Source organism: Euwallacea similis, chromosome 1 (assembly GCF_039881205.1).
Source record: "Euwallacea similis isolate ESF13 chromosome 1, ESF131.1, whole genome shotgun sequence".
Taxonomy (NCBI): domain Eukaryota; kingdom Metazoa; phylum Arthropoda; class Insecta; order Coleoptera; family Curculionidae; genus Euwallacea; species Euwallacea similis.
The window spans coordinates 2,634,548-2,656,649 of NC_089609.1; the positions used below are offsets into that span (position 1 = coordinate 2,634,548).

Below are 22,102 nucleotides of genomic sequence, written 5' to 3' on the forward strand. Positions count from 1 at the left end.
AACTAATGGAAATAAAATGAGGGTTTCATTGTATAACTTGCTGTATTATCTACACTTGTTGCACTGGATCGTTCTTTATCGCAAATTTGACAGAACTTAATGTCTTCTAAGTAGTACAGGTAGAGCAACTAATTCGAGAGATGTCAACATTGTTAAGAATGTATATAAAAGTCGCTTCATATTTTTTTCATTTATTAGCTTTTAATTTTGTCAAAATTTGAATTGCTGAAATTTGCACGGTTTTAAAAATTAAAGTGCAACACCAAATTGGTAAAAAAATTATTCAATTATGAATGCATCCACGCGGAATATACACACACCCTACCATATGGCTCATGAGCAGTGTAATAATACGCACCGGGTGCATTAGCAACCACTCCAGTAACACTGGACTGTTGCCAAGTTAAATGTGTAAAAATAGTTGTTGCCAAAATATGGATATTGCTAATTATTAGCTATTCAAGTAATGTCATACGCAACTACAACAATTACTTTTAACTGAATTTAATTAAATGTTTCTTGTTATATAGGGAAAAGAAGGATTTTGCAATAATGCTTATCTAACACGAATTGCAAATATTATAAATGTAAGTTATTACAATTCGATAATAATGGTATGATCTGGCAACATTGTATTAACAGATTACAGTTGCCTGTTTCAAATGTGTTAATTATTTATTCACTTGCTTTCGTTAAAATCTAGACCCTTAGAATATTGTTGGCTATTATTTTGTTTCATTAACGTTTGTTAGTTTTAATAATAATTATTTATTAAGATAAATAACAAAATAATGTTCGGTGATTAATCTGTATGAAGTAGAAAGTCCTAGAGGAATCTATCCCTCCGAGGCAGCGTGGCCGAGCGGTCTAAGGCGCTGGTTTTAGGCACCAGTCCGAAAGGGCGTGGGTTCGAATCCCACCGCTGTCAGTGGTTTTTTTTTCTATATAGATATAATATTTTTAATTGTTTTTTTTTATCTGCATTTCTAATAATCAATGCGGTAAAATAAAAATACCCTACTTAGCTAGAAAATGGAGTATCTTCAAATCTTCTAATAGTTAAAGTAGCATAAAGAGGACTTCTAAAGTATACTCCGGTATGGTCTAGTGGCTAGGATACCTGGCTTTCACCCAGGAGGCTCGGGTTCGATTCCCGGTACCGGAATTTTTTTAAAATTATTTTTTTCTTTTTTTATTTTAGTTCTTCCGCAACAAACATCATAGTTCATATTCTTCAAAGTTAAGGCGGATTAAATTTCCTTGTAAGCAGTTGGAAGTAACGTTACAATGTCTAAAGTCTCCACAAAACCAATCCCACTACATGTTTGATATTCACTTTGCAGTTTCCCAATTTAACATTTTGCTATAACACTCTAAACCTAGAGCAAAGTCAATAAAGACAAACGTTCAAAGAGATTGGAAGTGTCTTTATTGCCGCTTCTAATAACATAACACAAGCACAATGAAACGGGAAATAACTTTTCATTTAAACAGAAGATTGAAATCGTTTTATCTGATTGTGAATGAGACTTCGATATCAAGTTAGTTTCGTTTAAAGCGACACCAGTTTTCCCGCGATAGAACGAAAATCCAAGTAACGAATGACAAGCAACTTATGGGCCCCGTAGGACTGCTCCAGCCTATCCCCAAGAGCGTTTTCGGAATATCGGCTAAAGATTTAAATTGATGGGTTTTCTTTGTGTGTATTGCCGAGATAAAATGGAAAATGTGTGAAGCTGAGACCCCATAAACAGCTTATTTTATCTATTGCCTATACAGTAACGTTACAGTTGTGAGATAAGAGAGCAATTAAACTGCAGTGTTAAGTCTTAAATTATTACAAAACTACATAATACGGAATATATCCCGGTGGGGTGACTGCGTTATTGGCTATTGCAAAAGGTGGTGGAACTACCACATTCTTGGGCTCTACAGGCTCGGAATCAGGGTTCACTCCATCATTCCCATCCTTAGGGCTCACTTTGTCGACGCCGCAAAATGAACATGGTTCCTGAGTGGTGATTTCTTCCCTACTTGAATCAATTTCCTCAGGAGTTGTCCTCTTAGTAGGTTCAATTTTGTCACCAAACTCGGACGGAGACTTATCTACAAGCTTCCCATAAGGGCTGAAGTTGTTTTGGTCTTGCGGAAATCTTTTACCTCCATTGAAATACGGATCTACTTGGTTGAAATTTTCCTGAGGGAACCTTCTGGAAGACCCGAATCCTTGATTGTAAAGGTCATAGTTGAATGGTCTGGAGTTACTGTCTGGGTACCGTCTTCCCTGGTCGAAATATAGATCTTGCTCCCTGAAGAAAGGGTCTCCCGCTCCTCTAAAGTAGGGGTCTCCTCTGCCCCTGATGGGCTCCTCCCGCCCTCTCACGAAGTTTGGTTCATATCTTCTGTTGAATTCAGGGTTAAAACCAGGCCTGGTCCTCCCTTGTCTAAGCAAATCTGGGTTAGTTAAGGCAGGTCTTGATGGGTAGGGCTGAATTCCGTTGACCACCGCAGTTCCATCGTTTACTTCCAAAGTCTGATACTGACCAGGAAGGGAAATGTAATAGGAGTATTGATAAGGTTTAGCTAACGCTGAGCACGTCACACTGAGCAATGTAAAAACAACTATTGGCACCTGCATAATGATTTGTATACTGAAAATTTCAATGCTAATGTTCGGGGGTTTTATATGCAATTTCGCAATGGCACAGTGGCGTCCCGTTATCAAATTTCATTGTTTTTTCAAACTTCACTAGCAATTAAAACTCCCGACTCCATTTGGTAATTGAGGCAATTTCTATGTCGGTGACAATCTCATTTTGCCGCTTTTGCGACCAGTTAAGTGCCCTTTAGCTGCCTCCGCCAATGTAAATAATAACTATGATAACTGAAGATGCAAATTTTATTGTTTTGGTTGCCTAAATTAGGCCTCACTCCGTGGATTTCTGGGTGGAGTATTCGGCTCACATACGATAACAAGGAGAAGAGTGGTGCGAATTTTAATTTGGAGTTTTCGTCTTAGGATGGGTAAATGTGGGAAAAACGATGATGGAAAAGGTGAAATCGGAAGAGAATTTTTGATAAAACCGGAGTAATTTGTGTGCAGACAGTGGGCCAATATCTGAAGTTTCTGCCAGAAATAAGTGGCCAAATGCTGATGTTGTATTTTTTTGTTGTCGTTCGGTTCTTTCGATATCGATGCGAAATCTCCCCGCAAATCCTTATTAATTTAGTGAGTTATTAGTAGAGGAACTCCGTAAAATAATAACTTTGGCTTAATAGGTGGGTAAATTTGGAATTTACAAGGTTGTGCTAGACTAGGACTGAAATAATGTTATTTGGTCGATTCAATATCGTTTTCCTCCATTTCCCCCTTGAAAGGAAAATTTTTCTTAAAAATTGCATTTTCTTCCCGAGGGCACATTCCACTTTGAAGTGGCGGGGTTGAGGAATTTGCCAGGTTCCCGGCGTAGTCCGGGATTTTTGCCTCGTAATATTAAATGATGAACTGCTTTATGCAGGTCCAAAAACTTTGCTGTATGAAGCAGCGAAACACTGCATTGAAAACCTGATTAAATTCCGATAACGCCCGCGTATATTAATATTTTGTAATCGAATCAATTGCCTCTTATGTCACATTTAAAACAATAACCAAACCTACAGGACGTGATGTTTTAACGGCGATGCTCTTGCCCAAATCGCCCGCCCATTGCCCATCTTCAGTAGGTCAAGCAAAACGTTCCATATACCTCTAGAATTCCTTATTAGCTCGCCTATTAGGCCTCCAGTATAAATACCATACACACGTACACCTGCTCATTATAGTCTTTACTTTGAATAGACGCAAAGACAATGAAGTCTTCGATATTGCTTCTTGCAGCGATGCTCGCATTGTCCGTCCAAGCAGACCGATTCGACTTCTTTTCACGACAAGAGCTGCTCCCCAACAAATACGGCCCCCCAGCTGCGCAACCCCTGCCTGATGGAGCCCTTAACACCACCGAAACGTCAGTTACTACGACCGACAAAGACACGGAAACGATCGATGCAGATCGAGCCAGGAAGCTGAATGAGAAGCTTGTGAACCGGAAGGGTGATTTGGGGGTGTATTACATCTACCACCCTACAGGGCTGCTGCAGAAAGTCAGCTATTCTACAAAGGATGACCCTAGGAAGATGGCTTTTGCGGCTCGGCTGAAATACGAGAATGTAGAACCGATTGTTGGGCCTGTGTACACTTACGATCCTCAGAGTTATGTGTTTAAGAGGTTGCAATAAAGGCGTTAAATATGCAGTTTTTTTTCATTTCAAGAGACCCAGAATCTACATAGCTGTAGCACTGTAGCAGGCGTGTTTTCTCCATTTAAAAAGCATTGGAATAAACACAGAATTCAATCACAATTTAGCTTTGTCTCTTCCAATTAGGCGGCATTTGTGTCAAGCCATCTAATAGACAAATCTCTACAGGGTGGCCCACGTAAGATGGTCCATTACCTTGATGTGATTAATAAAATTAATCAGCTAAATATGTAAGATTTAGCTGATATGATAGAAAAGAAGAATTCATTTTCAAAAATATACAGGGTCTCCCATTAAAAAAAATGCATTTTTCTCACGCCACGGTTTCCTGGACCACCCTGTAACTTCGAAAACGTTAAAAAATAAAAATGCAAGAAAAACTAGATAACTTTTATATTAAACTTTCTTTCTAAATCTTATGATTTTTGAGGTAAGGTAGAGGACTATCTTGCTTGGACCACCCCTACTTTTCTTTTTATTCAGCCACAAATCACTGCAACCTCTTAAAGACAAACGTCTCAGGGTCGTAAGTGTAAACAGGGCTCTTAATAGGCTCAACATTCTCATATTTTAATTTCGCAGAAAACGCCATATTAAGCTGGTCATCGTTGGTCTCATAGGACACCTTCTGCAGCAGCCCCGAGGGATGGTAAATGTAGTAGACCCCATGATCGCTCTCATCCAACTTGGCAGACTTCTGCAGCCCTTCCACCTCAGTTTCGTTGTAGCTGAGGGTTGTTGTCGTTGGAAGCTCTGTAGTAGTTCGTTCATCAGCTTCAGTAGTGGTCGAGTTCATCTCTTCAGGAGGCCCATAGCTGAGTGGAGGCTGGTTGGGAGGGGCAGCTAATGTTTGTCTCGGGGGGAGATAAGTTGAGCTACCTGGAGGACCGTATGTTAGCTCTGGCTGGCTCGGTCGAAAGGCTCCAGATCCTTCTTCGGGCGTTTCTGCAGTCTTTTGAGGAAGGCGGAAAATTGGGCCTGATGGACGCCAGCCCGAGGGCTGGTACTGTGCCAGAGCGATTGTTGCAAGCAAAAATAAGGAAAATACCGCTTTAATGGTAGTCATGGTTGGACAGCTGGGTAGAGACGTAATGAATTGAAGGGCGAGGAATGAGGTTTTTATATCAAAATTTTCAAAGTCTGAGAGGATGCGTATATGGCACTGACCCAGATAGTGTATTCTCGGTATTCTTTGTATTGATAAAAATTGCTGTTGGGTGATAAATATTCATGAAAACGTATAAAGCATGTAAAGTTCTAACAGAAGCAATTTACACTCGGTTTAAATTAAACTAACAGAATTTGTTAATTATTGCATCCATTAACAACCCCATTCAAAGAGTTGGGAGTTTTCATTTCCCATTGAAATCACAAAATACGTTCCTGGGGAGTTAATAATTAAATTTTCCAACTTGCGATAGTGTACATGGTGTGGCGATTTAATGTTCATTTATGGTCCCGATAATTTTTAATTCGGGATATTTCAGTTTTGCCGGATATACCAAAGAAACTATTCTAAAGCTTGGCAATAAATCGAGTTGAGTGAGGGTGCTCCGAAGCTTGTCAGCTGCTAAATATTCAGCAATTAATACCCGGCTTAATTCAGCTTCTTGTGGCCGGGTGCTGAACTTGGTAAATGCAGTCTCTGGAATTTATTTCCAGCTGCAAAGCCACAGTATGAACGTGTCAAGAGGCCGAAATTGTTGCTCGGTATTAAGACTTCGTCTTTGGAGCGGTTTCGACCTCCAGCTGAGAGATAAATAAGGGCTTAGCACCGAACAAGAGCTGCGATAGTGTGATTTATGTAACAATGTAGATTCCGACATGAAAATTGGGACGAACTTTCCCAAATTCTGGCAACATTGATGTGTACGAGGGGTAGGGGATGTAAGTTGGGTTGCATATTCGGGCATCGCATAGCAGTACACGGTCTTACTGAAGCAACGTTGCCAGATTGTTGTTGTAGGGCTAAGTTCAAATACGTTCGTAAGCCAAGTTCCCAAATTTAGAGATGTCTTAACATTGACCTGTATTCTTCCAAGTTGAATGCCTAAATAGTCATCAAATGTCTTATAACAATAATTCTTTTGGTGTGAGCCCTATAAGGAGTCGCCCAAGCCACTCATTTCATTACCACCTTCGCGCTATAAAACCAAGCTCGTGCTGTATTGCAATATTAGTATCATTCATTAAAATGCACTCCAAACAAGCAATTTTCGTGGTCCTCATTGCCTGCCTCTCATTGTGTAGGACAGTACCTCCACGAAGACCCTTAACGCGATTTCAAAGACTGGAAGCGGCAGCTGCCCCTTCAAGTCCTCCCGCAGCCTACGGCCCTCCAACTCCAGCTCCGAGCTACGGACCTCCGCCACCTCCCAGCGCTTCTTATGGGCCTCCCCAAGGAGCCGTTACAGAGCCTGCTGTAGAGCCCACTACAGAGCTACCATCATTGACCACCGACGCAAATTCAGAACCAATTGGAAATCAGACCGGCAGATTGCAAGTAAATCCTTCTGGGGGGTTCTATTACATTTACCACCCCAGTGGGGCGCTGCAGAAGGTCTCTTACCTCACCAGTACTGGGAGGAACTCCTTGGATGTTAAGCTGAAGTACCAGCAGGTGGAACCTATTCGAGGCCCTGTTTACACTTACGATCCGCAGACTTTGGTGCTACAACAGGTTGTAGGACAGGTTTAAGTACGCGACATAGTAAATTGTGATACAATCGTTGTTCTAGTTATTAAAAAAAATTAATTCCAATTAAGGTTGTTTGATTGATTTGAAGTCTCGAACCTCGGAGGAGAAATTAGAATTTAATTACCTTATCGGGACGAATTTTGCAAGGACACTGGTAACATAAGCTGGAGACGGGATAGGGGATGTATGTTTGGTTGCCTAACGGAAGTACATAATGTAGAGTACTGAGATACTAGCAACGCTGCCAGTTATTATTCAAATTATTATTTATGCAGGACAGTATATTTGGGGGCTACAGTACGTTCTTTGCTACGCGTAGAAGTAAAATCTATACAGTCTCTTCTAAGTTAAGTGTGCACTGTTGGTATTTTTTTTTATTATGGTAGATAGAAGGTTGATTAAATTGACAAACTACATTGTAGTATTTTTCTACTGGTTAAGAGGATGAAGGCAGAAAAGCTATTGAATGTAGCGTTTAAGAAAAAATGGGGAAAATGTATTTTTTTAATGGAATACTTTGTATATTTTTTACTCTAACATTCGCAAATTCTCAACAGAAGAAAAAAGGCCATATGCAATATTGGCCTAAAATTGAAAATAATCGAATTATCAGCACATTTTTTTTTGGTTTTTCCATTTTCACCATCTTATCCGCGGGGAAAATGTTATAAGTTTGCTAATTTAACCGACTTTGCATCTATAACAATGAAAAAAGTTACCAATGGCGCGCACTTAGCTTAGAACACCCTGAATACGTTGCCCAAAGAATTTCTTATTTATATATTGTTTGCTGCAACAAAGTAATATAGGAGTAAGTAGTTTTCAGCACCTAAAAAACACAAAACCTCTGCAGAAGTTCACACTCTGTAACCCAACTTACAGTTAATAGTAACATGAAGTTAACATTTCCAATAGGCAGGGCATCTAACACGGCCTTACGTTGGCCCCTCAACAGAACCAAGGGCAGCAATTTCCTAACTTTCATATCGCAATTGTACCATTTGCTCAGATATACCGAGTGTCTAATGTTCATTATCTGCTTAAGGGGAGAATCGCCATTTATGCTTCCAGGAAGTATTTGTGCTATTACCTGATCTTCCAGCTTCTGTCCGCAGAGACACATCAGAGATATTAAGCTCAAATAGGCCAAGATATAAGGCAAGCACTTGGGACTCCGATCCTTGATGATATAAAAAAAATTAAGTTTGCTTATTAACCTGAACTAACCTGAATTAATTAAAGCTTACTTTGACCACTTGGTAGCCAAGAGAGCCTATGGTAGCTGCAACTATTAAAGTGACGTGTCCTAAAGATCTTTTAGTCAGCTTATTTAGCTTTCCACACAACCTAAAATGTTGATAATAACAAAGTCCCAATTTCGCATTAATAAAATTGCTACTCTAAAATATCTTCGTGGTAATCCAACCAGTTCCTGAAGGACTGGAATTGTTCCTGGCTGCTGGAAATAGAGCAAATCTTCTGGAATAACTCAGAAAGGTGGACTGCTCTATCTCCAATAAACTCAGTGCAGTGATAAATCATGAAGGCCACAAAAAGAGTGCATGAGGAGTACCCTAAAGCGAGCATTTGATATATTAGTAATAGGCGCTTGTAGACTAAAGTTGGTTCGAGATTTGGGGGCCACCAAGTGGGGCCAAGCACCCCGCACACTTTTCTTCCATTGTAGTGCTGAAATCGCTTTTTCTGCAAATATGGAACGTAAATGGCGATTTCTACCTTATCACATCTCCGCTCATCCAACAGGATCATAGTGGTGTAGGAAAGAAGGCCGCATACCAAGGAAACCACTGCCAGCTTGCCCAGCTGATTTCCAAGAGTCAAAATTTTATCGAATTGGGGGGTCTTTCCAAAGCGTTTGCAGGACATCAGAGTCTGATACAAATAATACCATTTGAGCTGGTACCTGCCGAATAATATGGTACCAAGAGAAGCTGCGGTATTAGCAACAAAGAAGGCGAAGACTTCCGTTAACTCAAAGTAGTTCTCTTCTAAGAGTTCGTCAAGTTGGAAAATTCTTTCATTACTTCAACTGTTATAACGAGTACCTGTTAAGTTGGAGATGAAGAGGATGGTCCCATCCAGGGCGTTTGCACTCCAGAAGATCGACCAAATGTAGAACAACGCGCGTACCACGAACTTATCTGACTGAAGAAATTGGGTACCAGAAAGGAAAATGGCAATGTTGAAGTTTAGATTGTGAGGAAGAAGTTGCATTTTTCTTAGGGACTTATCACACATTTCGTACTTTATGTGTAATTATCATAAATAGGGTGCAATAGTGTGTCCCTATTTTCTCAGAAGTCAATATTGGATAGTAATTTGACTTCTTGTTTATTCTTGTGTTTCATGGAACTAAAATTGTATAAGGAAGTTCCTACACTCCTTTACTTATATGAAAAATATTGTTTAGTAAATTATCGGAAAGTTTGAGCTAAAAATACCGAAATTCAGTGCGCAGATAATGAGCGTTGGTCGTCGCAAGACGAAACAGAAATAGGTCACATTTAACACTTAAAACACGACAATTTTTTAAGGTTTTCGCTCATCTTGGACTCACCTTAAGCCTCTCACATACCTACACGGCCTTTACTTCCAATTAGCAGTAATAGGCGATTGCCATCCCCAACGGTCCGGGCTTTTAATGCCATTTGGCTTTGTCCCCTGAGTGTCATCAGCAGTAGCCACTCTTCGACGCTTTTGTCGCATATTACATTTACTCAAACAAGTCGAGAAGCTATTTTTCACCAGCACATGATAATTAACTCATAGATGAAGTTTCGGTTAGGCACATCTGACCATATGCCTGATCCTCCTTCCTCTGTCCAGTCCTGCACATTAGATCGATATAAGAATCAGGTATGCAGTCGCATAGAGCAGACACCTGAGATAGCGGTCCTGGGCAAAGCACTTTCAATTAAAAGAAAATGCTTTGAATTTTTTCTTAAAGTTTACTTTTACTTTCATCGCTTAATACCCAACGGAAGCTACGTGGCAGTCAAGGCAATCAAAGAGTTATGTCCTTTGAGTAAACTTGCTTAGTCCTTCACAAGTTCGGCAAATCAGCCATCTAATTTTGAGTTAATCAAGTCTAGTACCGAATGGTTTTTCATCCCTTCTAAAACACTCAAATCGGCTTTCATTGGGGAGAAAACAAACTGTTTTAAAAGGCGAGAAGGGGCGCTCCTCGGCTTCGAATAAATTTGATGGAATGATAGAGTAGAAAAGCTACAAATAAGGTATGACCCATGAAGAGCTATGAGGACGTTTGTTCAGCCAGGAGGGTCACCCGGTAGCTTTAAGCGCATATTTCAGCTTTTTTATTGATATTTCTTTCATGAGCGTATCATCACCGATTAGCTAAGTTGGGTGGTTCTGTCTATGTCTCTAGCTTGTGGCCGGTCAGTAGCGGCCGTATGGGGGAGGGCGAACTTGGACGATGGCCCAAGGCGGCGGACTTTTCTGGTCGGTGGGTTTTCTTACATTATATAGGATATAGGAGGGCGCTGATTGAAAATTTCGTCAGCGCGCCAGATTTGCTAAGGCCGGCCCTGTGGCACTTCTTTAATCCTTTTCAACCCAATACCAAGTAAGCCACCCGTAACTCTCCGAAGCTTTACATAATTCGATGTAATTATTCGCTGATGTCAGGAATCGATACGATTTATCGTAGCGACTTCCAAATAAAAGGGTCCTCAATGAGCTTCCAGCATGAGCGACGACGAAGGCACAAACCTCAGAAATGGCGTAATTATTTCTTTCTGGTATTTACGATAAAATCTGATTCAGGCTGAAAGGAGCCAAAAAACTCCATCAAATTCGAAGCAAACTAGAGCACCTCATTCAAAACCAGAACCGAACCAGGAAAATTTGAGTTCTAAGAGGTGATTCTATTGAGATAAGAATGTAACAGCTGAAAAGAGGAGAAGGTCGAATTGTAGATTATTGGGGCATTTAATTAGAAATTAAATTTTTTTAAATGAAATTTAAACGGACAAAGGAACTTCTCGAAGCTTCAATGACACCCCATTACTGAAACATGCGACATACAAACAGAAAAAGTTCTATTGTGAAAGTTGTATGTAATGAAAGTAATAATTTCAGACTTTCGCAATTTAGAAAAAATTATTTAGTAACATGCCTTTTACACATGTACATGAATTCATAATAATCGAAATACTTATAGACAGCATAAGTAAAAGGTGATCGTTAGAAAAAAATCGTAGGAGAGAGTTCTGTAGTCCTCCAAATATACTGTCCTGCATAAATAATAGTTTAAGTAATAACTGGCAGCGTTGCTAGTATCCCAGTACCCTCCATTATGTACTTCCGTTAGGCAACCAAACATACATCCCCTATCCCGTCTCCAGCTTATGTTACCAGTGTCCTTGCAAAATTCGTCCCGATAAGGTAATTAAATTCTAATTTCTCCTCCGAGGTTCGAGACTTCAAATCAATCAAACAACCTTAATTGGAATTAATTTTTTTTAATAACTAGAACAACGATTGTATCACAATTTACTATGTCGCGTACTTAAACCTGTCCTACAACCTGTTGTAGCACCAAAGTCTGCGGATCGTAAGTGTAAACAGGGCCTCGAATAGGTTCCACCTGCTGGTACTTCAGCTTAACATCCAAGGAGTTCCTCCCAGTACTGGTGAGGTAAGAGACCTTCTGCAGCGCCCCACTGGGGTGGTAAATGTAATAGAACCCCCCAGAAGGATTTACTTGCAATCTGCCGGTCTGATTTCCAATTGGTTCTGAATTTGCGTCGGTGGTCAATGATGGTAGCTCTGTAGTGGGCTCTACAGTAGGCTCTGTAGCGGCTTCTTGGGGAGGCCCATAAGAAGCGCTGGGAGGTGGCGGAGGTCCGTAGCTCGGAGCTGGAGTTGGAGGGCCGTAGGCTGCGGGAGGACTTGAAGGGGCAGCTGCCGCTTCCAGTCTTTGAAATCGCGTTAAGGGCCTTCGTGGAGGTACTGCCCTACACAATGAGAGGCAGGCAATGAGGACCACGAAAATTGCTTGTTTGGAGTGCATTTTAATGAATGATACTAATATTGCAATGTAGTACGAGCTTGGTTTTATAGCGCGAAGGTGGTAATGAAGCGAGTTTTTTGGCAGACCCCTTATAGGGTTCGTGCCAAAGAATTATTAGGAGACGTTGAATTAATATTCTGTCACTGTTCGGGTATTTCACATCGAAGAGGATTCTCATATGGTTGACTACACGAGGTTAATGTTACCAAATTTCTAAATTAGGAAAATACGGAATATATGCGAATTTAGGATTTTCGCAGCAATGTGGCAGCGTTGCTCTTGCCTTCCACACGCACTGCATAGAGACTTGAGTAGGCAACTTAATAAACGTCCCTTAAAGCTTCCATAGGCAATGTTGCCAGAGATCTAGGAAAGTTGTATTTTTCCTGATTCTACATGGGTTTCTGGTTTTTAAGAAAACTCCTTTGGGAGCTTTATCTTCTCTAACGTAGCAATAATATTTTTTCAACTCGAATTGAAGGATTTTGTGAGCCGTCGTGGCTCAGTCTATCAAACTCTTTTATTGCTTCACACTAAATTGAGTAATCAATAAGGTTGGTGAAAACCTTCCTCTGGGATAGATCTGAAAGATGATCGGCACTATACCCAATATAGATAAGTGCCTGGAAAACCATAAAGCACACATAAAGGATAGGATGCACCCCGTGTAGTAGACTGGGAATGTTTGATAAACCAAGAAGATCCTCTTATGAAGAACTGTTATGGCAATTTGTTGGGGTCACCCAGTGGGGTTTAACATTCCGCACACTTTTTATTTTTATGCAACTGAAATTTGAGAAACTTTTACAAAAAAATGGCTAATTCACTTTAGTACTTCATCGCATTTCTCCTCGTCTAACCATGATTGCAGCAAAAGCTAAAGTCCCAGAAGTCAGGTAAATCAGCCCAGCTTTCCCCATTATATCTACAGTTATTTCCACTTTGTGGAACCTTGGAGTTGGTCCAAACAGGCTGTGGCCACTAACCAGCTCGAACAGGGTTTACCATTCTTTGTAGTGCGTTGCGAAGAACAGGCTCCTTGGAAATGCTTAAGAGTGGGTCATGAAGAATGCAAAATCATCTGGAAGTTCGTCATAGTTTCCTTCCAAATTCATGAAAATTGCAGGTAAAGTTTTAATTATTGTTGGAAGAAGACTTAGTAAATTGACCGCAAAGAGGATTATCATGTTGACAGGGTCCCCGCTCCAGAAATGATCCAAATGTAAAATAATCTATGGATGGACGTGTTTTTTGAGCGAAGGAGTGGTACTCCAGCTAGGTAAAAGGCGATTTCGAAGGTCAAACTGTTGACCGGTTGACTCATTTCACGGAGCTCTTTTCTTTCAAGAACCCTTTTTTTGTCTTTTCCAATTGAACTAGGTTTAAGGTACAATTATCTTGTGGAATTTATTTAGCTATAAATGTACAGTAAAGTCTTATTAATAAACGAAATTATCCTCGAAGGACTATAAAGGCAAAAGTTACTTTTTATTGTCCATAGGGAATAATTATAGGATATCGCATTCTCAAGTGTTTACCATTTGGATATAGGACCGTGTTTTAAGAACTCGTAAAGAAGGGTCTTATGAAAATAAGTGTGTTCTGCGAAAAAGAAGTTTTTCGTCACTCTACACTCAAAAAAATGTTTGAAAACTTATTTTCGTCTAATATTTAAGTACTAACAAACCCCACTTTATTATACAAAACACCCTGTATTTTATGATTTTTTTAAAAATAGCTACTAATTAAAGTGAATTATCGTAGGGCAATCCCTATACCCATCTCTCTCAGTTTTCGAGTAATATTTTATTTCATTTTTCTAATTTTTCAAAAAGAGTTTTCCACACGATTCCCCTCAATATTTTAGAATTATTGTTCCTGACTAAACACGTTATGAACCTACTTATCTCAAAGAATAATTTCCTGATACGTTTTGCTATAGCCACCTTTATCAGTCTTCGAGCAATTTGAGCCTTTATGAGGGCAGGCAGAGGACCAACATTTTCTTCTACAACAACAATGGAATTCATGGGCAGAAGAAGTGTTATCGAAGTCCTCGATTTTTACTCTTCGTTTTCGGCAGCATTTGGACTAATCGGGCCGATCCATCTGGTTTTCGATAGATAGCGTCACTTTTAGTTTAAATTTCGCATGCTCTGTTTGTTATCAAGAAACTTTAGTGAGGTGCGTTTCCGGAATCAATTCATTGCAGATTGCTCGAAAACTCAAAATTTCACATAAGTCTCGATACATATCAGGCTTTGGTGTACTCATGTATGTTTCAGGAAGTAATCAACAAATTTTTGTGTAACCCTATTTTGCCCCACAGTTCAATTCTTATTAAATAATAAACATCCATTTCATTGTTTTCCTATTCGCCCGCAACCATAAATTATTAAAGTTTCAAACTTTTCTATCACATATTATGTATTTCCTTTCCAAAAGTTACGATGCCGCAAGTCAGCAACAACCTGCTACTCAAAATCACCCTGTGTCTCGTGGGGCTCCGTTTCTTCGACCCTAGAAGCCGAACCTCAAAATGGTTCTTTTACTTCTGGATGCTCCTATGGGGTGGTAACACCCTCAACATTGCCATACTCTTCATCGCGAACCTCTTAAGTACTACTCACATGCTGCAACAACCATCACCATGAGCAGAGATTTTTTTCCAGGAAAGAACTATAGAGACATTCCAGAGAACTTTGCTTACCTCGTGGGGCACACTGGATGCCAATTTGGATGCTTCTTCTTTGGCCTGTACAATAAAGAATGGAATCAATTGTTTGAATTCTTATTAGGGTCTTACCAAAAGTTCGGGAAATCTTCCCAATTCGAAAGAGTCAAGTCATTTGGAGGTCTAATGGGCAAAGCCTTATTGACCTACATTTCTTGCGGTTTGGTCGTTTACACCACCGCAGTAATTCTCGATGAAGATGGATGCGAAAAGGTGAGTCATTTTTTCTTGTCCCTGTGGATGAGTTTGATTTCATTTTTAACGATAATATAGCAAAACAAGGGAACGAAAACGTGTGGGGTTTTAAACCCCACATGGCTGCCCCCCCAGGTCCACCTCACAGTGCTAGAAAAGCGCTTGATGTTGGTCTACCAGATGATATCCTCATACCTTATGACAGGTTTAGTGTTCGTTACCTTTTTAACCTTCCATGCATGCCTACTGATTGGGGATAGGGCCAGCGACCTTTGCATTCTTTTTAACAAAATGTGTCTCATCTCTGCTCAGGAAGTCCAGCTCCAGGCCTTTATCTATTGGGTAAACTACCATGAAGACACCATTAGGTTAGTTCAATACAGTTTTAAAAGCGTTTTTAGTGTTTATGCAGGAGTAGGTGCAATGTCTATAAAGCGTGGGATAAAAATATTAAATGGACATTTTCAAGCAAATTTACTCGCAAATTTCCATTTTTTTTTTGTACGCCTGCAAACTTCCTTTTTGTAATTTTATTACTTATTTCATGTTCATTGTGCCTATTTTATGCGTGAAAGTTAAAAATTCCGAATTTAAACTATTTTTCTCTTTCTTCTCTTCGCCTTATGGCGCTCTACAGGGTGTAATATAATCATGGCCATTTTTGGCGTTTTGCGTTTTCAAAAAGGTAAGAAAAACGCAGAATATGAGAAAAATATGAAACTTTGTCACCCTGTGTATGGAAAATGGTGCATTTTTGCCCGTGGGCCTATCGGCATTTTTTTACTATTTTGCAGAGCACTATCATCCCCTGAAATATCTCCACGATGATATGTCACACCCTGTATAATTGGTCGTTTCAGGTTATGCTTCATGCTAAATAAAGTCTACAAAAAAACCATAGGACACCTGACCTTGTTGGTGGGAGTGATTCTGGCTTTTCTGGGATATCAGGTAATCAGGGATGGCAGCCCCAAATGTTTGATTTACATCTCTGGATACACCTTGTTGATATCCATTTGCTGCTATTCTGGACAGCTCTTGGAAGACAAGGTCAGTTCAGGATTTAACTTCATCAGCTGCGCAATTCCAACTTGGTTCCTAGATGATGAAGGTGGGGAGGTCTGTGTATTTAAGCAAGTGGTACCTCATACGCCAGGAAATTCGAGAGTGGATTCCCTTTATTATCCTCAGAACTCAGAAGAGTGTGGCCTTAGATGCTCTGCCTTTAGGCAGTGCCAATAACGCCCTCCTTCTTGCAGTGAGTATTCTGGTACCCGAGGATTCCAAAATATAATAAAGTTTTCAGGTGGCTAAAACTACCTACACCTATCTGGCTCTCTTGCAGCAAACCATGGAAAGATAAGGTTTAGTGCAATAATGTATAGCGCAAAGTTAATCCTTTTAGCAGAATAAATTTGGCCAAGTTTAGAAAACGTTATAATCCGTCTTGAGAAAAGTTATGGAATAGTCAAACAGTTTGTTGATTGTTAAAGAGATTGGAGTTTCTAAGCGGGATGATAAACTTTTCAAATTCTCGACATAAGGAAAAAAATGTAAGAGTTATGGATTAATTTGTGTTGGTCGGGGTAGCGACTCTTGCCACTGGCATTTTGAGTTGATTTTTTGAGGCATTGTGAGGTGATGAGCTTCGCCCATAGAGCAAACAGTAATTTGCCTATGAGTTCATTTAACATTAAGGAATATACAGGGTGTGTCATAATGGTAGGTCAAAAATTCAAGGGGTGAATCTGTGGATGATTTTAAGAAAAAAAGTTCATATGAACATCAGTCCGTTTTCGCTTCCTGCCCAAAATACAGGATGGTAGAAAATCATAATTTTTTTAAAGTTTTTTTCTAATAAATCCGCTTCGGCTTTAAATACTTTTGTGGAAATTGGGGAGGGTAAAATTCTTGTAGAGACGCGTCTTTTGAGAGAAAAATGATTCACCAGTAGCAGCCTCATTGGTGGATCTTGAACATTTTAAACGAAAAATATGATACGCCGCTGGTGTTTAAAAATAAAAATAATTTTCTAAATGCTCCATATTCCTGTGAAAAAAGGTTTCTTGAATATTCTTCGTAACGTTAATCGTTTTCATGGGAAAAAAATAAAACGCAACAGTCTGCGACTCAGAAATCGCACAATTTATTCGTTTAACACAACAAAAAAATACACCAGGGATTTTTCAAAGAGTGCACGGTAATATGCAAAAGGAGCCTAGACCATTCTTGCAGGTGAAGGGCATTTTCAACATCTTATATAAATGTTATTTTATAAGTGACGTAATGTACCTAATTTAGTTTTGTAGTTTTAATGTCGGTTAGAAAATAATATTTTCTTTTAAGTTTTTTTCCACGAAAACACTTAACGTTATGAAAAATATTCAAGAGACCTATTTTCATAGAAATATGGAGCATTTAGAGAATTGTTTTTATTTAAAAAAAAGGGACATATAATATTTTTTGTTTAAAATATTCAGCTACATCAATGGGGACGCCACTAGTGAAATTAAAAACATCTTTTCCCTTTAAAAGACGTGTTTCTATGCTTATTTGCCCTTCCCAATTTTTATAAAAATATTTAATGTCGGATCGGATTTGTTAAGAAAAAACTAAAAAAATTATAATTTTTGATCACCCCGTTTTTCGGACAGGGAGGAAAAACGGACCTACGTTCATAAGAACTTTTTTGCTTAAAATCATCCACAGATTCACGACGGATTCACCCCCTGAATTTTTGACATACTATTATGAAACACCCTGTATGAGCAGATATGTGCATGACTATTTTTGTAGTTCAACAAATTTCCAGTAATTACCTAACGCGAAATTTGCTGTATTTTAAAAGCAGCTTTGCCTATTCACGCGATATCGAATCAAAACTCAATGCAGGGTTTATTTTCCACCTGCTCGGCTTATCGAAACAAATCTAGTGAATGGGTATAATCCGATTTCGCATTTTCGTGCCAAATATATGGTGATCCCCTTATTTTCTCAAAACAAACCGAAACGCACACATTCCTCCTGTTTCTCGAACAATTAAAAACACATTTGCCTTCGGCATTGACCAAGCCATATTCAATCTCCTCGTTACATTTCCATATACGAAATTTGACCTCAGCACGCTGGCCATTAGTTAGCCATGAGTGGAATTTTAATCAGCCTCGTAATTAAGCCCTTGAAGGTATACGTTCATGCCGCTTAAGATCTGTTTAGGGCGAATAAATTAGGGCAATCAAGAAGTGGGCAACTAATAAATCATCTTAGCAAAAATAAATCTTTCCACTTAGCAGAATAAAGCCTAAAATTCTTTGGCAACATCCACATTGTGCCCTCAAAAATTCGACAGGCGCGAATTGATGATGCGACCAGTGAAAGTAATAATCTTAATATGTGGCAAATGATGATCCTGTGTAAAAAAGTGACCCTCTTTATCTTTCCAGCAGTATCAGCAATTTTATTGATGTCGAACGGGTTTTCAATGAGTTTTTCGCTTTTATGTTCGAAAACGTCGTTTATCGAAATCTTATGAAAGCCCACGCTAAATGGGCAACTTGGCTCTGTCCGTAGTTTAGTAGTGTTTAAATTCGAATTAATTTCCTTTAAATTCGCTTAACAAGAAGAGATTACTCTCCTAACTATTTTATCATTACCTGAAGTTCAGTGAGCTAATCTCTGCGAAAATTACTCCCGAGAAAAGTACATTCAGACTCGATTTGTCGGCTTTATGACTTGAGAAAAACTTCGTCGTCCTGCACTAATTTCTGCCTCTAAAACGCAATTTCACAGTGGAAACTTTCAGTTATTCGTTGCACTTTTAATCGAAAGAAAACGAGTATAGTGAGTTTTCGAAAATCCAGTTATAAAAGTGTTCGCATACATAAATAATTCAGAAACAGCCTCTGGAGAGTTCTTACGCCCTGGATGTCATTATCGTTCACCCTTGCTTCCTATCAAAGTGCCAAAGGTTGTTTTATGGGGGTTCGAGGATGAAATATGCATGTAAGCTCTTCATGTTTTAAGGGTTGTTCAGGAGTTTACCCCCCTAGACGTCTAAAATTTGTTGTAAAATCCTTTGTTTTCTGGGTGGAATTCGAGTAGTTTTCGAAGCGGGACAAAAACTGGAATTTGGGGTATATCAACCACCGTATCTTAACAGCATCCTGACACATCCTTAATTGAACATGTAACACGATAAATTGCCCTCCCGGGCGCAAATAAAAACCGAGTCGGACCACAATCAAATCCATTCGTTAAATTGCTTCCAACACTTCCGTTGCCATCGACAGCACTAAGCGAAGTGTATGTACACCAGGATTTAGTGTTTTCCAATGCCCGGATCACATTAATTTCACCCTGAAGGCGGCTGCAGCATCGAGTTCCTGTAGTGAAATTCAATCAAACATTAAATAGAAAAACGAACTTTCCATTTTTGATACGAATTAGCTGAAAGTATTCCATCAGAAGAATTAAAAATCCTTTGCTAATTACGAATTCTCCCAAAGAAACTTCAGACCACCAGAACAGTGGAAAGATAAATTGGGGAGCTATTTTTCCTCTTTTCTTTGGAGCGTCCGTCAGGATTCTTTTATGGGAAAGTTCTGGCCATTTGGATTATTCGATATTCAATTTAATCCCTGGAGGTTTGGAAAAAGTTTTCCAAACGCAACGCCTAAAGTTATTGTTGGTTTTGCATTATGAATTGTGTACACAATTTATTATGAGGTTATTTCTGCCAGGCATAATCCTGGGATAATTGGAAGGAATCGCAAGGAAAATTTAAAGAAAGCACAACCTCTGAATGCCAATTTATTAAATCTGAATGGAATGTCAGGAGGGAAAGGTTTTTCGGGGCTTGAAAATGGAAAAATGTTTATACAATTATTCCCGAGCAATTTTTTCTTCGAAATCGCGAGGGGACTACAAAAATGGCAGCAACGCAATGTTCATTTGTCACTATGACGCAACGTACACACACAACTGTCCCACGAGTGCGACAAAGACAAAACTACAATGACCAGTGATAAATCGCCAATGGGAGGTTGCCGCACTTCGCAAATTGCTTTCAAGTGAATTTTTCAAGAAAAATAACACTTCTTCTCTTTAGTCGCTATTTTCGACTTCGTGAGCAAGCCTTGAAAATCCTCATATAGAAAATCAACCCACCTCTTTTTCAGTGCCAAGATAAGATGTCGCAAAACGGAAAGCACACTTTAGACCCGTCTGGAAACCTAAAAGGAAAAATCCACCTAAGAAATAGAAATATTCTCAAAATTGCAACTTAATTTTTCTATTTTTAGTGCTCACGAGTGACGTGTACATTTTAATTTTTATGTGTTGCAATTCCCTTTGTATTCTTTACATAATACTTTTGAAATTCACCCTCTGTTCACTGTCTATTGAACTTAAATAATCAATGAACTATTCAGCCATTACACGACTAAGGCCAAGACAAAATAATGGTTAGTACACCTCATTTTTTAGGTTTACACATTACATGTATATTATGATCCCTTTGATACTTTTTAAAAGTGACCTTAGAAAATCATCCCCATAATGCCAAGATAGGGTGACAATCATCGCATAACTCAGTTTACTTTAGTCTGGAAATAAAAACGAAACGACCAAAACTCAGAACTGCTGCGAAAGTTGCAACACCGCGACATTCATTTGTCACAGTAATATGACTGACACACTCACTAGACATGTGGATATGAGAGAGACAAAACAATGATGGCTGCTGTCAAATTGCCAAAGCCATGTTGCCACAGTTTACTAATTTGTAAAGAAAATTGCTCCTCATATCGACCTTTTTGGGTTCCTCTGTGTCTTCATTTTTTGTTATTGTATATTGTGATGCCCTTTGTATTCCTTAAAAACGACTTTAGAAAATCATCCCCTCAATGCCAAGATAGGGTGTCAAATGTCGTAAAACACAGTTTACCCCCGTCTGGAAAACAAAAAGGAGAAACGCGACTGCGAACAGGGCAAACAACCATTTGGGGAGCCTTTAAGACTTGTCGAGTCCTTGCCCCAACGTTTTTACACCGAATTTAATCGATAATTTTATACAGTTGAGTTGGTTTTCGCATTAACTATGTCGTATAAATTACACCTTACATGTAAGGAATCCAGAGGCGGGGCTGAACTGAAAGGTTTTGTTGGCAAATCTTCCAGCTTTATTCCAGACACGATTAAGCCATGCCGAAAAGGCAAATGGTTTATGTTACGGTTAAGGTGAGAGACCCAGACTAAGCTTATTTCCTTTTTCCTTTTAAGTCTAAATTGATTCGGACAGTGACGTACCAGTCAATTAATTTTTATGTATATCTGGACGTTTGAATATGAAAAGGGCGTCTCTGGTGGCTCCAATACTGATTGTAGTGGACGTTTTATTGGATTCTGGAAGGATGGGTCTTCCGGCTTTGAAGGCCGAGAGAATTTAAAATTCCCCACATTGCCTAGTTTATTAAATAGCTGATTTCGAAGGCTATTGGCAGGCATTAAGGCTCTTCAAGAATTTAAAGTAATTGACTTTCAAGCCGCATTATTCCAGAAAAAAAGCAATATCATAAACCATATCCAACCTTTTTCCAGATATCATTTTGTCGGAAAAGCTACCCTACTTTATTTTAAGTTATTCCGAGTCCGGAAAGTGTCATGGGGATGATTTTTCATATCGAAACCGAAAGTTCTTAACATCCATAACAGATCACGTAATGTGGGTAGACAGGACAAAATCCAGGACGACGATACGAATACGAAATTAGACTGTCTCGTTTCGGATTTTCCCGGTGATGTTCCGAAACGGAACAAGGTCAAGAGTGTCCGAGCTTTCTTGTTTCAGTCTTTTCTTTATTTCTGGCAATTTACGTTTCAATTTATTGCATCAAAAGAGTTTTCTCCTGGGCTGGTATAATCAAAACAATACAAAGGGGAGATATACACCTAGTCTCTCGTAAATTTCCCCTTTGAGGTATCTTTCTTGGGCTTGCTTTCTTATTCATGGAAAAAGCAGGGATGTTTTATAGGCAGTTAGCTCATTCTTATTATTCGCCTTCTGAATAAAACAATGTAAAGTGTAAAAGAATTTTTCAAGGCTAAACCCCAAATTTGAGATAAA

The 22,102-nt window shown here is 39.2% G+C and overlaps 7 protein-coding genes and 2 non-coding genes across 9 annotated transcripts; 5 read left to right on the forward strand and 4 right to left on the reverse strand.

The window, feature by feature from the left end:
* The first annotated feature begins 848 nt into the window (after nucleotides 1–848).
* TRNAL-UAG (transfer RNA leucine (anticodon UAG)) lies at nucleotides 849–928 on the forward strand. The gene has a single exon. It is a non-coding gene; the product is annotated as a tRNA-Leu (tRNA).
* A 165-nt stretch (nucleotides 929–1,093) lies between these two features.
* TRNAE-UUC (transfer RNA glutamic acid (anticodon UUC)) lies at nucleotides 1,094–1,165 on the forward strand. The gene has a single exon. It is a non-coding gene; the product is annotated as a tRNA-Glu (tRNA).
* A 247-nt stretch (nucleotides 1,166–1,412) lies between these two features.
* On the reverse strand, nucleotides 1,413–2,667 carry LOC136412079 (uncharacterized). The gene has a single exon (XM_066394968.1). The coding sequence runs from the start codon at nucleotides 2,636–2,638 to the stop codon at nucleotides 1,838–1,840; it is 801 nt and encodes a 266-aa protein (XP_066251065.1). The 5' UTR covers nucleotides 2,639–2,667; the 3' UTR covers nucleotides 1,413–1,837.
* Nucleotides 2,668–3,815: 1,148 nt separating this feature from the next.
* LOC136409724 (uncharacterized) lies at nucleotides 3,816–4,289 on the forward strand. Its single transcript, XM_066391426.1, has one exon. It carries the CDS (start codon nucleotides 3,850–3,852, stop codon nucleotides 4,273–4,275), a length of 426 nt encoding a protein of 141 aa, XP_066247523.1. The 5' UTR covers nucleotides 3,816–3,849; the 3' UTR covers nucleotides 4,276–4,289.
* A 443-nt stretch (nucleotides 4,290–4,732) lies between these two features.
* LOC136408830 (uncharacterized) lies at nucleotides 4,733–5,402 on the reverse strand. Its single transcript, XM_066390012.1, has one exon. It carries the CDS (start codon nucleotides 5,360–5,362, stop codon nucleotides 4,787–4,789), a length of 576 nt encoding a protein of 191 aa, XP_066246109.1. The 5' UTR covers nucleotides 5,363–5,402; the 3' UTR covers nucleotides 4,733–4,786.
* A 1,084-nt stretch (nucleotides 5,403–6,486) lies between these two features.
* On the forward strand, nucleotides 6,487–7,036 carry LOC136410495 (uncharacterized). Its single transcript, XM_066392686.1, has one exon. The coding sequence runs from the start codon at nucleotides 6,491–6,493 to the stop codon at nucleotides 6,992–6,994; it is 504 nt and encodes a 167-aa protein (XP_066248783.1). The 5' UTR covers nucleotides 6,487–6,490; the 3' UTR covers nucleotides 6,995–7,036.
* Nucleotides 7,037–7,766: 730 nt separating this feature from the next.
* On the reverse strand, nucleotides 7,767–9,253 carry LOC136413526 (uncharacterized). Its single transcript, XM_066397127.1, has 5 exons — nucleotides 9,061–9,253; nucleotides 8,394–9,003; nucleotides 8,242–8,341; nucleotides 7,875–8,174; nucleotides 7,767–7,823 (listed from the first exon to the last, which is right to left on the reverse strand). The coding sequence occupies exons 1-5, from the start codon at nucleotides 9,251–9,253 to the stop codon at nucleotides 7,767–7,769; spliced, it is 1,260 nt and encodes a 419-aa protein (XP_066253224.1).
* A 2,251-nt stretch (nucleotides 9,254–11,504) lies between these two features.
* On the reverse strand, nucleotides 11,505–12,077 carry LOC136409804 (uncharacterized). The gene has a single exon (XM_066391599.1). It carries the CDS (start codon nucleotides 12,048–12,050, stop codon nucleotides 11,547–11,549), a length of 504 nt encoding a protein of 167 aa, XP_066247696.1. The 5' UTR covers nucleotides 12,051–12,077; the 3' UTR covers nucleotides 11,505–11,546.
* A 2,833-nt stretch (nucleotides 12,078–14,910) lies between these two features.
* Nucleotides 14,911–16,412, forward strand: LOC136413533 (odorant receptor 67c-like). Its single transcript, XM_066397141.1, has 5 exons — nucleotides 14,911–14,997; nucleotides 15,058–15,347; nucleotides 15,840–16,029; nucleotides 16,082–16,237; nucleotides 16,286–16,412. Exons 1-5 carry the CDS (start codon nucleotides 14,911–14,913, stop codon nucleotides 16,340–16,342), a joined length of 780 nt encoding a protein of 259 aa, XP_066253238.1. The 3' UTR covers nucleotides 16,343–16,412.
* Nucleotides 16,413–22,102: the final 5,690 nt, after the last annotated feature.